This window comes from Ochotona curzoniae, unplaced genomic scaffold, assembly GCF_017591425.1.
Source record: "Ochotona curzoniae isolate NIBS_2020 unplaced genomic scaffold, NIBS_Ocur_1.0 scaffold_2476, whole genome shotgun sequence".
NCBI classification, from domain to species: domain Eukaryota; kingdom Metazoa; phylum Chordata; class Mammalia; order Lagomorpha; family Ochotonidae; genus Ochotona; species Ochotona curzoniae.
The window spans coordinates 24718927-24732463 of NW_024467095.1; the positions used below are offsets into that span (position 1 = coordinate 24718927).

At 39.9% G+C, this 13537-nt stretch overlaps 1 protein-coding gene across 1 annotated transcript in view; it reads left to right on the forward strand.

The window, feature by feature from the left end:
- AGBL3 (AGBL carboxypeptidase 3) overlaps positions 1–13537 on the forward strand; it is a 50039-nt gene that overhangs the window by 21074 nt on the left and 15428 nt on the right. Inside the window, exons 9-11 of the mRNA XM_041002126.1 lie at positions 765–865; positions 1074–1195; positions 6708–6771. Of these exons, the coding sequence (XP_040858060.1) occupies positions 765–865; positions 1074–1195; positions 6708–6771 (287 nt within the window). The remainder of the gene's footprint in view (positions 1–764; positions 866–1073; positions 1196–6707; positions 6772–13537) is intronic.

Sequence of the window (13537 nt, forward strand, 5' to 3'; positions counted from 1 at the left end):
TCTATATATTTAGTCATATGTATTCTAATGTAAAGGGATACATTATGTTAAGGCAGTTTCTTTTAAGTATTAACTTAAAGTGCTAAAAAAACACATGTAAAATATTCAGCTAATTTTTAATGTACCTTGAAAGCATTTTTCTCATAAAGTCACTGCTTGAGGGTGTTTTCAGTAGTTGATACACTGTAACTATCACCAAATAGTCCCTGTCATAGTGAATTTTCTTCTGCCTTGCAACATAGACCAGGCTATGCCAAAGAAGCCTTGGCCTGGAAGGTGGGAAAGGAGCAGAGAAAGCATTAAACTGTTCAATGACCTGCCCCAGGGGGTCAGTGTTGTGGCATAGTGGGTAAAGAAACCCCCGTTAGGATGCAACAGGCATCCCTGTGGATACTGGCTCAAGTCCCAGCTGCTTCCTTCTTGACCAGCTCATTCCCAATGGCCTAGGAAAGGAGCAGTACCTGATCCAAGTACCTGATCCAGCTTCAGTCCTGGTGATCAGCTGGGGAGTGAACCAACAGAGGGAAGCTTGCTCTCTCACTCTCTCTCTGATACTGCCTTTCAACTGAATAAATAAGTCTGAGAGAGAGCGAGAGCAAGAGAGAGAATTTTGAATGTTCTAAAGTAGAAAATTCAAGGGTGGGATAAGGAACCTACCAATATTTTATTATTTTATACTCTCTGTCTGGAACTTAGGCTTACCTGCTAAGAAAAAAAAAAGAGATTAACGCATCCTCCAGGATAGATAAACTTTTGATTTATAGGTAAGAAACAAGGCACTCATTTCAACACAAAAGACCTGGAGTCAATGGGATACCATTTTTGTGATTCTCTCTTGGACTATTGCGATCCTGACCGGACCAAGGTAAACAATCTATTTGGCAATATATCAGACTCCAGCCTATCAGGCAGCCTGCCTGAGCCCTACAGCAGTTCTTTTCCTTTATTACTTTCCTAACAGGAACTGGGACACGGGGTACTTAATGTCACAACTATTGTCCTGATGTCTTTAAATGTTAAATTACTTCAGTTGAAATCACATTATTTTGTAATTAATTTATAATTTACCCTAGTACTATCAGTGCCTGAAAGAATTAGAAGAAATGACAAAACGTGTTCCTACAAACTTTGAAAAAGTCTTTGAAGGGTCCTATACTACTTCCCTGATAGAAATTACAGTGGACCCAGAATCGAGGTAGGTCAAGACTAAAGGAGTAATACATTTTTTTTTTGTGCTGTCCTACTCTGTTCTTTATGATAATACTAAAATATTGTTGGATATTGTTGCCTGAGCATCTCAGGTCTGAGCAGAGGAAATCTTTTCAATGCATCTTGTCTGGACTTCCTTAACACTTTTTCTTTGTATTCAAATAGTATGAGCATCGCTAGGCACAGTGTATTTCTAGTACATGGAATGTTAGTAATACTTGCTTTTGTTTTCTCCATATCCACTCATGGCATACAGCAAATTCAAACCCTCTTATTAAGTTTTAAAGTGTATAATCTTTTGTTGTTGACTGTTGGCATAATGCACAAAAGTTCTCCAATAGCATATTTATGTTTACTAATTAGTAACTTGGGTTCCTCAGATCCCAGCCCCTGGAAACCACCATTCCACTCTTTGATTCTCTGCATTTGATTTTTTAATTTTTGGATACTTTATACAAACGTGAATGTGTAATATTTGCAACTAAATTAGCATAATGACCTCATGGGTCATCCAGTTTTCCTGTACCACAGAGCACCACCCCCACTCCTTTTTAAGACTGATTTATTTATTTATTTATTTATTTATTTTGGAAAGGCAGATTTATAGGTAGAAGGAGAGACAAAACCAGGGAGGGTGACCCTTCCAGGCTTGTTCTGTGCTCTGATTGTTATTTTGGACTACTTTGTAATTCTGTATAGATTTAGGCTCCAGTTTCTTTCTATTCTTGTGAAGCAAATGGTTAAGATTTTAAAATGTGTGTGCATGTTTTAATTAGATTTGCTTCAGACCAATACCTTAGAGAAGAAATTACTCTTAAAAATAGTTGTATTTATGTTGCACAACTTACTCAAATACTGCTGTTTTTTTTTTTAATCTAGCTTCCAAGCTGGTGTATAAATTCTTCAAATTTTGTCTTGCTGTGTACTTATGAAACTTCAGGAAAATAGGTCTCTCTGTCTTTAACAGCTTAATTTGTACTGCACAGATGTCACATTCTAGGGTGGTAACATTCTAGGGTGACAGTTAGTGAAGTGCTTGATGTGGATTAGTTCTTTGATGTTGAAAGGAATGCATCTGTTGAAAAAAGTGGCTGTAATTTGGATTAGCGTGCTCTGCATCTTCCAGCTTTCCTGTGTGATCTTCCCAATTAATGTGAAAACTTATGACCCTGAAATTACTTGCTAAAAATGTTTTTTTGAAGAGTGAAAAACTCTTGCAACTAATAATTATAGTAAGATGTCAGGATACAGGGTTAACATGGAATTGCTTCCTAAAGTATAAATCATGAGCAATCAGAATGAAAAAAAATTAACACTTTACCACTTAATGTCAGCGCAAAAATAAAAATACCTGGGTTAAATCTAATAAAATCTAATAAAATAATTGCAAAATTATAAATGGAAAACTGCAAAACCTCCAGTGAAATAAATTCAAGGACAATTAAATAAGTGGAGAGATAGTCCATGATCATAGAAACAAAAAAATGTAATGTTGTTCAAATTCTGGGGCAACCATTTGTCACAGTGCTTGAGGCACTCACATGTCATATGAAAGTGTCTGGGTTCAAGTCCAGGTTCCACTTCTGATTCCAGCTTCCTGTTAATACACGTTCAAGGAAGCAACAAAGTGATAGTTCAAGGAGTTGGGTTCCCGTCATCCACATGAGAGACCTGTACTGAGTTTGCAGGTTCTGACCACTTGATCTTAAGTTTCTTGCCAAAAAGCTCCAAAATCAAGAGTCTCATACTAGTGAAAGAATAGACAAATAGATTCACAAGACAGAATAATAGGAAATCCAAAAATAGAATTATACAGGCATGGACAACCGAAAAAGGAGCAACTGTATTTCCATGGAAAAAGAGCACTCTTTTGAACGCATGGCACTGAAACATCTGAATATCCACATGCAAAAACTTAAATGTAGAAATAGACTTACACTTTTTCACCAAAATTAAACAAAAAGTGGATCACAGGCCAAATGAAAAATGTAACACTGTAAGTCCTGAAGGATAATATAAGATCAAATCTGTTATCTTGGTTTTGGTAATGAATTCTTAGATGCAACACAAAAGCATTATCTATTTAAAAAGATTGATGTTAGACTCAATTAAATTGACAACATACGCTGTGAGCCAACAGTGTCGGAATATTGAGACAAGCCATGGACTAAAAAATAATTGCAAAATGCATATCTGATAAAGCACTCAAATCTAAAATATACAGAGAATTAAATTTTGACCGTTAGAAAACACACAAGCCAAATTACAAATGGGCAAAGTGTCCTGGAATTTCATCAAAGAAAATACCCAAATGATTAACAAGTACACTGATACATGTTTGACATTAATTTACAAGTGAAAATCAATGACGAAGGAATAAACATTTTGTTTGACAGTTAAGATACTGGTTAGGATGTCCATTTCCCATTTTGGAATGTATGTATTTGATACCACTGCCTGCAGTTCCGGGTTCCAATTTCCTGCTAATACAGGCCTTCAGAGGCAGCAGTGATGGATCAAGCAACTAAGTTCTTACCATTCCAGTGGGAGACCTCAGCTGGGTTCCTGGATACTGGTTTTGGCCTTGGCCCAGACCTGGACATCTGGGGAATGAACCCAACGATGGTAACTACTACTGTCTCCCTGTTGCTTTTCAAGTTCAATAATGAAATACCATATTTAGAATGACCAAAATGCAAAGTGCTGACAACATCAAGCACTGAGCAGGATGTAGACCAGCATGAATTCTGCTACTTTGTTGGTTAAAGTGCAAAACTATTCAGCTATATTGGAAGATTATTTGGCAGTTTGTCTTTTAAAGATTTTTAAGATTTTTCCTTTATTTGAAAACGTTACAGAGGGAGAGGCATAGGCAGAGCTCTCCTAGTGGTTCAGTCCCTGAGATGGCCACAATTGCAGGGCTGAGCCAGGCTGAGCCAGGCTGAGGCCAAGAGCCAGGAGCTTCATTTGAGTCTCCCACATGAGTCAGGGGACCAAGTTATTGGACCATCATCTGCTACTTTTTGCAGGCCATTAGCAGGTAGCTGGATAAAAGTAGAACAGCAGGGGCACAAATCTGCACCTTTTGGCCATGCTGGCATTGCAGGGAAGCTTCACCTACTATGTCCCAACACCAACCCTTGGCAAAATTGCTTACAAATCTGACTTAATAACCCCACGTAGTCCAGCAGTCATATTCATAGTTGCATACTCAATTAGGTTGAAAACATGTCCACAAGTATCTGCCATAAATGTTTAAAGCAGCTTAAGTAATCAAATGTTCTTCAATAGAGGAATGGATGAACAAACCTTTTCATCCATACAATGGGATATTATTCAATGATGAAAATAAATGAGCCATCAAGTCCAGAAGAGATATGCTGATATCCCACATGCATATTGCTAAGTGAAATAAAGCAAGTCTGAAAAGGCTTCATACAATATGAATCCAACTATATGACATGCTGGAAAATACAAAAGCATTCAGACAGAAAAAATGTCAGTGGTTACCAGGAGTACCTTGGAAAGGAAGGATAATGGAAAGAAGTGGATTTTAAGGACAGTGAAACTGAAATATACGATAATGTGGATATGTCAGTAAAGATTTGTGAAACCAGCTAGAATGCACAGCACAAACGTCAACCCTGGGCCTGGTGCAATTGCTTAGTGGCTAAGTCCACACCTTGCATGCTCTAGGATCCTGTATGAACACCAGTTCGATCCTGGCTGCTCCACTTCCCATCCTGCTCCCTGCTTGTGGCCTAAGAAAGCAGGCCACCTGCACCTGCATGGGAAACCCGGAAGAAGCTCCTGGCTCATGGCTTCAGATCAGCTTAGCTCAGGCCATTATGGTCAGTTGAAGAATGAACCAGCAGATGGAAAATCTTTCTCTCTCTCTCTCTCTCTCCTTCTCTTTCTATATCTGCCTTTCCAATAAGAACAAATCTTTTATTTTTATCAATATCATTTTATGTTGATGATCTTTACATAGTTGATTAGGGCATAAAGTCAAGGGCTACAGGAAAGTGGATAAGACCGTTGTTTCCACCTTTTTTTTCCCTGTATTTGGGTGAAAGGAGGAGATAAAAAGAGAAGTCCCACACAGCCTCCCATCCATCCCAGGGTCCCTGATGTGAGGCATGCTCTGAGAGCACTGCTCAAGTGGTTTTGTAGCTCAACAGGTCTGAATCACTGCCAGTTTTGCCATTCCAAACACGATGAAGTCTCTCCAGAATCCGTTAACTGACATAGTCCACCTTAGAGTCTCCGTTTGCCCAGGTTTTCACTGACAACACTTGGCTGCGTTAGTGGATTGATTTGTTCTGTCCTCCATCCTCTGTTGTGGTACCAGGTAGTAAATGTTTGTTTTTTTTTTTTTAAACAAAAGGTGAAGCTTAATATCACTATAAACTTTATTAGTAGCAATGATTCAGTATGGGTTCAATCAGTTGTAGCATTTATACCATAGAGCTGTAAGATGTCAATAAGAAATGAAACCCTGCAGGCAGCAAAGTGTACACATGAAATCCTCCTGTTCAGTTTTCTCTAAACCTAAAACTGTTCTAGGAAACGAAATCTGTTCATTAAAAAAATAAGAATGGCTCTGCGTGGTAGCCTAGTGACTGAAAGTACTTACCTGGCACACACCAGCATCCTATATGGGCACTGGTTCTAATCTGGCAGCCCTGCTTGACAGCCAGCTCCTTGCTTGTGGCCTGGGAAAGCAGTGGAGGACAGGCTGCTGGCCTCTGATGGGCTCAGCTCCTGCCGTTGCGGCCACTTGAGGAATGAATCGGCAGACAGAAGTTCTTCCTCTCTGTATATCTGTCTTTTTAGTAAAAAATAAATCAAGCTTTAAATAATAAGAATCATAATAAATACAAGCCAGAAATGTTCATTTCTTGAATTGCATCTCAAGCAGAAGTTTACGTATCAATGTGAAACTTTATCACTTTGTCAAAAATAAATAATTGCCATTAGAGACAGACTGCTATTTGACTTAGTTTTCCTAGGTCCCATGTTACATGTGGTCTTGCATTTTCTCGAAGCGGAGTGCAAATGTAGTGATGTAAAAATAATTTAATAGCTAATGATACCTATGAAACTTGGGAATCTACTCAGATAGCATTTATGCATTCTCTTATTAACAAATATTTTTGGGTGTCTACTACATATTCATGGTGGTTTTGTCTATCTATCTATCATCTCTCTCTCTCTCTCTCTCTCTCTCTATATATATATATATATATATATTCTTTTCTGGAGCTTATATTCTAGTAACACATTCTTAGAATTTTAATTAAATCTTAAAAAAGATATCTTCAAGTAAAAGCATCTCTACTGCTAAGCTTTCTGAAATTACCAAACACCTAAACAACTTTTATCAGCACTCTTGTTATTAGAGCCTGTAAGATAAATGCAACCATGAAAATCATGAACTTTCACTGAAACATTCTGAAACTTAAACTGTTTTTTTGTTCATGTGCTTGTTTTTGTAGCAGTCAAGGCTCTGATAGTTCAGAATCCGACTCACAGAATTATCTTCTCAAGTTAACTCCTCAGGTATGATTGAAAATTTTTGCTTATACTATTGAGACACTGAGGTGTGTCTCTTACGGTGATCAACAAATAAGGCAAAGAAAAAAGTTTCCAGTTGTGTAATTATTGTATAGCGATTGTTACTCTGATCACGTTAGTACCTTTCAGCCACAGAATATTCTAACTTTAACTTTTTTTTTGTTCTGCTACCCTTACTTTATAGAAAAGGGCATTTACAATTCGAAAAGGTTATTTCTCAACAGTAATACAACTTGTCAGTAACGGAGATGGTTATTTAACACATAACACTTGAGTGCTAACTCAACATTCTCTTACATATTCGTTAGTCATGTATCATTTATTCTATCATTATTCATCTGTTATTTGTATTAAGCAACTCTCTATCAGATAGTGACTGAGAGTTGGGGATACACTCTAAATAAAATGGGACAAAAGCTTTCACTTTGTTAGTTGACAGTTACTTGTGGAGATACGTAAGAAATTAGGTAAATAAATAAAATACATGATGTGATGGAGATAAGGGCCTCTGGAGAAAATTTAAGCAGTAGAAAAATAAGTTTTCGATGGAGGTTGTAGTTTGGGTTACCAAATCAAGCAAGTGACAAGGAATTAAGAATTTTAAAAAGAGAAAGGGCAGGCATTGTGGTGCGCATATCCCAATGCAGAGTGGCTATTTGAATCGTAATCATTGCACTTGGCACCTAACTTCCCCCTAAGGTAAATTGTGGCAGGCTTGAGGTTGTATGTACGGTCACCCATATAAGGGATCAAACTGATGCTCCCGGCTCCTGGCTTCAGCTTGGCTGAACACCAGCTGTTCCAGAAATTAGGGGAGATGGCAGACAGAGATTCTCTCTTCCTCTCAACGTTGGCTTAACTCCTGTTCTACCTTTCAAAATTTTGTATTGAATAAGCTTACCTTTTCATTCCATTTTATTGTGAACATTCTGAAGTATCCTCACAAAATTTTAAAAATGAAACTGTGCTTTAAGAGGTAAAAGAAACAAGCTCATCATTTTGTAAGTACATTAGTTGCTTTAGCCCCATTACAAACAACTTCAACAGCTCCGTAGTATACAACAAACCTCTCTCTCTCACGGATCTTTAGGGTTAGCACTAATAGACCTGGACGGAGGGGTTAATTAGTCTTAGCTTCAGTCTGGAGTTTGAGTTAATTTTTCGCATGTATGGACAGATAATACTTACACAGTCACAATAAAATGGAATGAATGAAAAAGTAAGTTTGTTTTAGTACAAACACGTTGAAATCCATGCATATGTGGAATCTTAAGAAAGTTCACCAAAAAAAACATGTGTACTTTGAAAAAACTACGTGATTTCAATGCTTTTGAACAAAAATCAGCTTCTTTTCATTCCCTTTTGCTATAAATATTTTAAAATATCTTTATGCATACTTCCATATGACCACATTTCTAAAAGCCATTTGTTCAACTGCCAATATTTCAACAAAAAGAGGTATGTCAGTTTTCTGTTACCGAGTACTCCAAACTTTCACAGCTTAAAACCACAAACATTTAATACCACATATGCTCTGTGAGTCATGAATTCGGGAGTGGCTTAGCTGTCTATGTGAAGATTCTCATGGCTGTAATGAAAATGTTAGCCAAGCTATGGTCTGATGTGAAGACCAATCAAGCAAAGGATGCACTTTTAGCCTCATTGCCTTCACTGTTTACAGAATTCGGTTCCTCAGAGGCTGTTGGGCCTTTTAGTTCCTTTCTGGCTATAGATAACAGAGTATTCAAAATGCTTATAAGAAGGCCTGGCATTGTAGCATATCAGGTTAAACCACTGCCTATGACACTGGCATCCCAAATAGGCACTGTTTCAAACGCTGGCTCCACTTCCAATCCCACTGCCTGCTAATGTGCCAAAGAAAGCAACTTACGATAGCCCAAATACTTGGGCCACTGAACTTGTATGGCAAACCAAGATAGAGTTCCAGGCTCCTGGCTTAAACTTAGCCAAACCTTGGCCAGTGAAACTATCTGGAGAGTGAACCAACCGATGAAAGATTTCTATCTCCTTTCCCTCTGTCTTCCTCACTCCCTCCCTCCATCTCTGTCTCTGACTCATCTCTCTCTCTCTAACTCTCCCTTTCAAATAATAATCTTTTAAAAATGCTTATGGAAAATCTGCATTATCTTTTGAAAAAAAAATGCATCTGTTTATCTTCATCTTTTTCAATGGCGTAGAAAGTGAGCTACAAACAGGAATCTTGTATTTGTTAGTTCACTCTCCAGATGCTCACAACCTGGAACAGGCTATACCAAAGTGAGGAACCAGTCACTCCGTCATGATCTCGTAGGCAGTGGCAGAAATCCAACCGCTTGAGCCATTTCTTGCTGCTTCCAAGTGTACACATTTGCAGGAAGTTAGAATCAGGTGTGGAGCTGGGACTTGAACTCAGTCACTCTAATATGAGGATATCCCCAGTTACTTTTTCTTCTTTAAGATTTCATTTATTTCTATTGGAAAGTCATGTAAATCGGCAGGAGGAGAGGCATAGAAGAACATCTTCATCTGTTGCTTCACTCCCAAAAGTGGCTGCAACGGCCAGAGCTGAGCCAATCCGAAGCCAGGAGCCAGGAGCCAGGAGCTTCTTTTGGGTCTCCCAAGAAGGTGCAGAGTCCCAAGGCTTTGGGCTTTCCTTAACTGCATTCTCAGGAAACAAGCAGGGAGCTGGATGGGAAGCGGGCCACTGGGATTAGAAATGGCTCCCATATGGGATCCCGGCACATGAAGGTGAGGACTTTAGCCACTAGGCTACCATGCCGGGCCTGGTACAAGTGATATTTTAAGTGCTACATCAAATGCTCTCCCTGAATTATTTTTTTAATTCCATTTTGTATAACTTTTAAAGTATCCTCATGAAAGTTTAGCTTCATCCTTCCCAATTTAGATACCTTTTGATTATTTTTCTTACCTAATTGCTCTTGGAAGAATATAGCACAGATCTTGTTTCTTAGAGGAAAAAAATGCTTATTGTTTCACTAATAAGTATGCTGATAGCTGTGAGATATTCGTTTTTGACTTTTGTTATGTTCAGTTCTTGTACTCCTACTTGCTGAGAATTTTTATCATGGAACTATGTCGAATTTTTTACATGCTCTTTATGTATCTATTCAGATGATCATATGGTTTTTGTCCTTCATTCTGCTAATGTGGTATTTCATATTAACAATTTATCTTTGACAAGGATGCCAAGAATACACAATGGAGGAAAGGAGAGTCTCTTCAATAATGGTGCTACAGAAGCTGGGACACAGCTCTATAGGAACCAGGCAGGGAGGGAGTAAAGCTGGTAGGGGGAATGTGGAGGGCCCCCCTGCTGGAACAGCTCACCCACTGGATGGACGAGTTGGGATGGGAGCAGACCAGACCAGGCAAGGCTACAACATCTGTGGGCCTCATGCGAGCCAGATCAGGGAAGAGCCAGACTTGGTTGACTGGTGCAAACATAAAACAAAATGGGTGAGGGTTGGTTGGGCTGTGCTGCAACATCAGATAGCAGATGCTGGCACTTGTGGCTAATCTAAGTTAAATTCCAGAACCATCTGGAAAGTGCAAGATCTGGGAGTGGCCTAGTAGGGAAATAATGGGCATCTCCCTCTTGGCTTACCACTCCCACTGGAGAGCATGAAAACCAGGACTGGGGCGGGGGGAATGGACAGAATGGCACCTACCAGCACAGGTGCGTGAGCTGGATAGTGGAGCTGGTTGGATTGAACTAAGCTTCAGTGCCCATTGACATGTGTGAGAGCTGAATGGAATGTGGGACTGACTGGACTAGTGTGCTATACATACTGGCAAGCATGGGAACTAGGGCATGCAGAGAGCCCGGTCAGGGTTGTTGGTGTAGCTCTGACTAGGCTGCAGCTCCCACTGGTTTATGTGAGGGCAAAGAGTGTACTGGGCAGGATCAGGCTAGACTGCAACACCCATTGGTCCCAGTGGAAGACAGGGCTGGGAACAGAACTGACCAAGCAACAGCAACTGCAACCACCAGCTGATTGGGGCGATGGACTGTGCCGGTCCTTGTACTTGCAAACACACACAAGAATCAGGTCTGGGATCATTTCAGACAAAGTTTCTTTGGGAACCTCCCCAAATTTCCTGCTGGACTCAGAAGAGAAGTACAGATTCCATGGTATGCCATGGAGTGCAAATGCCAGAGCAGAGCCTCCTCCGAAGCTCAGATGGAGCAGTGGACAGCACAATCCGGGCACATGGAGGATAAGGCAGTCTATCAGAACCTGCAGAGAATACCTGACACCACAACAGAGGACAGAACAAACCAACCAACTACCCCAGCCATGTGTTGGCTTTGAAAAACTGGGCAAACGGAGACTCTAAGATGGACTATGTCAATCAGTGGATTCTGCAATGACTTAATTGTGCTTGGAATGGTGAGATTGGCAGCAATTCTTAACTGTTGAACTATCAAAACCACTTGAGCAAGACCCTAGGAGCATACCCTACATTGGGAGCCTGGGATGAGTGGGATGCCAGGTGGGACTTCTCCCTTTATCTCCCCATTTACCCCAGATACAGGAAAAAAAAGAGCATGTGGAAATGATAGTCTTACTTTCCTTTAGCCCTTGAACCTTTGTGCCCTAATTAAACATGTAAAGATTGTAAAAACTAAAATGAAATAAAAAAAGGATGGTTTTGGATCAGCAATTGGGCAGAAAAAAAAAAGAAGCTAGATATTCATATGCATGGACACACATAAAAATTGAATTATTAACTTACACCATACCCAAAAGTCAACTCAAAATGAATTGGAGACTTAAATGTAGGGCCTGAAACTATACTACTCTTAGGAAAAATTTAGGGAAAGGGTTCAAGGTCCCACTAGGGCTTCATTGGCATGGAGCGTGAAGGGGTCAGTTTTCTTCCTGTGGTGCTAGGCTTGTGCTATCTCTCAAAGCAGTTGTCATCTGAAAGTGCTTGGTCTTTCTTGTGTAATCTCTTAGATTTGCACTCATTGGCATTTGGGGGTTATTGATTTCTTCAGCTTAGAATCAAGGACATAAAAGGAGTCAAAAAGAAAAGTCAGACAACTGAGCATCTTACCTCTTGTGCTGAAGTTCCTAGCTAGTCTACTTTCTTTTTCCCCCTTTTGAGCTTCTTACATTTGCGTTGTATACATTATCTAGAGCTTTTAGCTGTACTTAAAGGAATGGACAATTACCTCTCCAGCTTCTTTGAACTGTGAGTCTATTTACACACACAAACACACACACACACACACACACACACACACACACACATATTTCTTTGGATATGTTGATTATATCTTGTTTTATTTTAAAGATTTATTTTTATTATTTTTTTATTGGAAAGGCGGATATACAGAGAGGAGAGACAGAGAGGAAGATCTTCCGTCCGATGATTCACTCCCCAAGTGAGTGCAACGGCTGATACTATGCCGATCTGAAGCCAGGAGCCTCTTCCGGGTCTCCCACGCGGGTGCAGGGTCCCAAAGCTTTGGGCCATCCCCGACTGCTTTCCCGGGCCACAGGCAGGGAGCTGGAAGGGAAGTGGGGCTGCCGGGATAGAACCGGCGCCCATATGGGATCCTGGGCGTGCAAGGCAAGGACCTTAACCACTGCGCCACCGTGCCGGGCGCTATATCTTGATTTTAAATGGTTGTTTACCTAGGTAAAAAATAAGAAAAAAATATAAAAACAAAGAAGGAGATAGCAAGCCACAAAAATATCAGAGAAGAGATGAATCTTAATTGCTCTGGTAATGGCTTTTGAAAAAAAAAACAATGCAAAAAATGGCAAATTATTTTCTCTTCAATTTCTTATTCCCTAATTAAGGGCTACTCGTATTATTTACTATTACTAAAACTGCAAAATATCCTTGACACAGATGGAAAGTGGTATCAAATGTATCCAGAGTAGCAAGAAAGAAAGAAATTAAAACTAAGAAAAACAAATGAGACTGTAAGAGTATAAAAATAGATGGTACTGAAAGATACACTTTTCCCATGGCAGGCTGAGGAGCTTGGCAAACCAGCCACAAGCAAGACTGCTGAAAAGTACTTGACTCTTGGTACACAGAATTCCATCCCGTGTGCATGGGGTAGTCTGAGCTCCGCTTCCAATTCTAGCTTCCTGCTAATGCACAGCTTGGGTGTAGAAAGGATAGCAGGTGATGACCTAGCACTTGGAGTCCCGCTACTCATGGGAGCTACATAGGCTGATCTCTAAATCCTGGCTTCAGGCCGGCCCAGCCCTGACTCTTGCAGACATTTGAGGAGGTAACTAGCACATATGTCTCTGTTTTGTTCTGTGTCTCTCTCACTAAATTTTTTTTAATTAAGAAAAAATAATTAACCTCTAACTGATAGGGTCTTAAAAGCATATAGTAGAATTAGTTTCTTTTGGGTTGCATTTCTAGAAGGGGGGTAGCTGGATCGTATGGCAGGTTGATTTGCAATTCTCTAAGCATTCTCCATACTGACTTCCACAGTGGTTGTACTAGCCTACACTCCCACCAGTAGTGAAGCAGGGTGCCTTTCTCCCCACTTCCATGCAAGCAGGTGTTGTAAGTTGAGTTCTGAGTGTAGGCCAGTCTCACTGGAGTTAGGTGGTACCTCAGCGTGGTTTTAATTTATATCTCCCTGATGCTTAGGGAGCCTGGGCATCTTTTCATATGTCTGTTAGCCATTTGAATCTGTTCTTTTCAAAACATATCTGTTCATTTCTGTTGCCCGTTTTTTCACAGGGTTGGT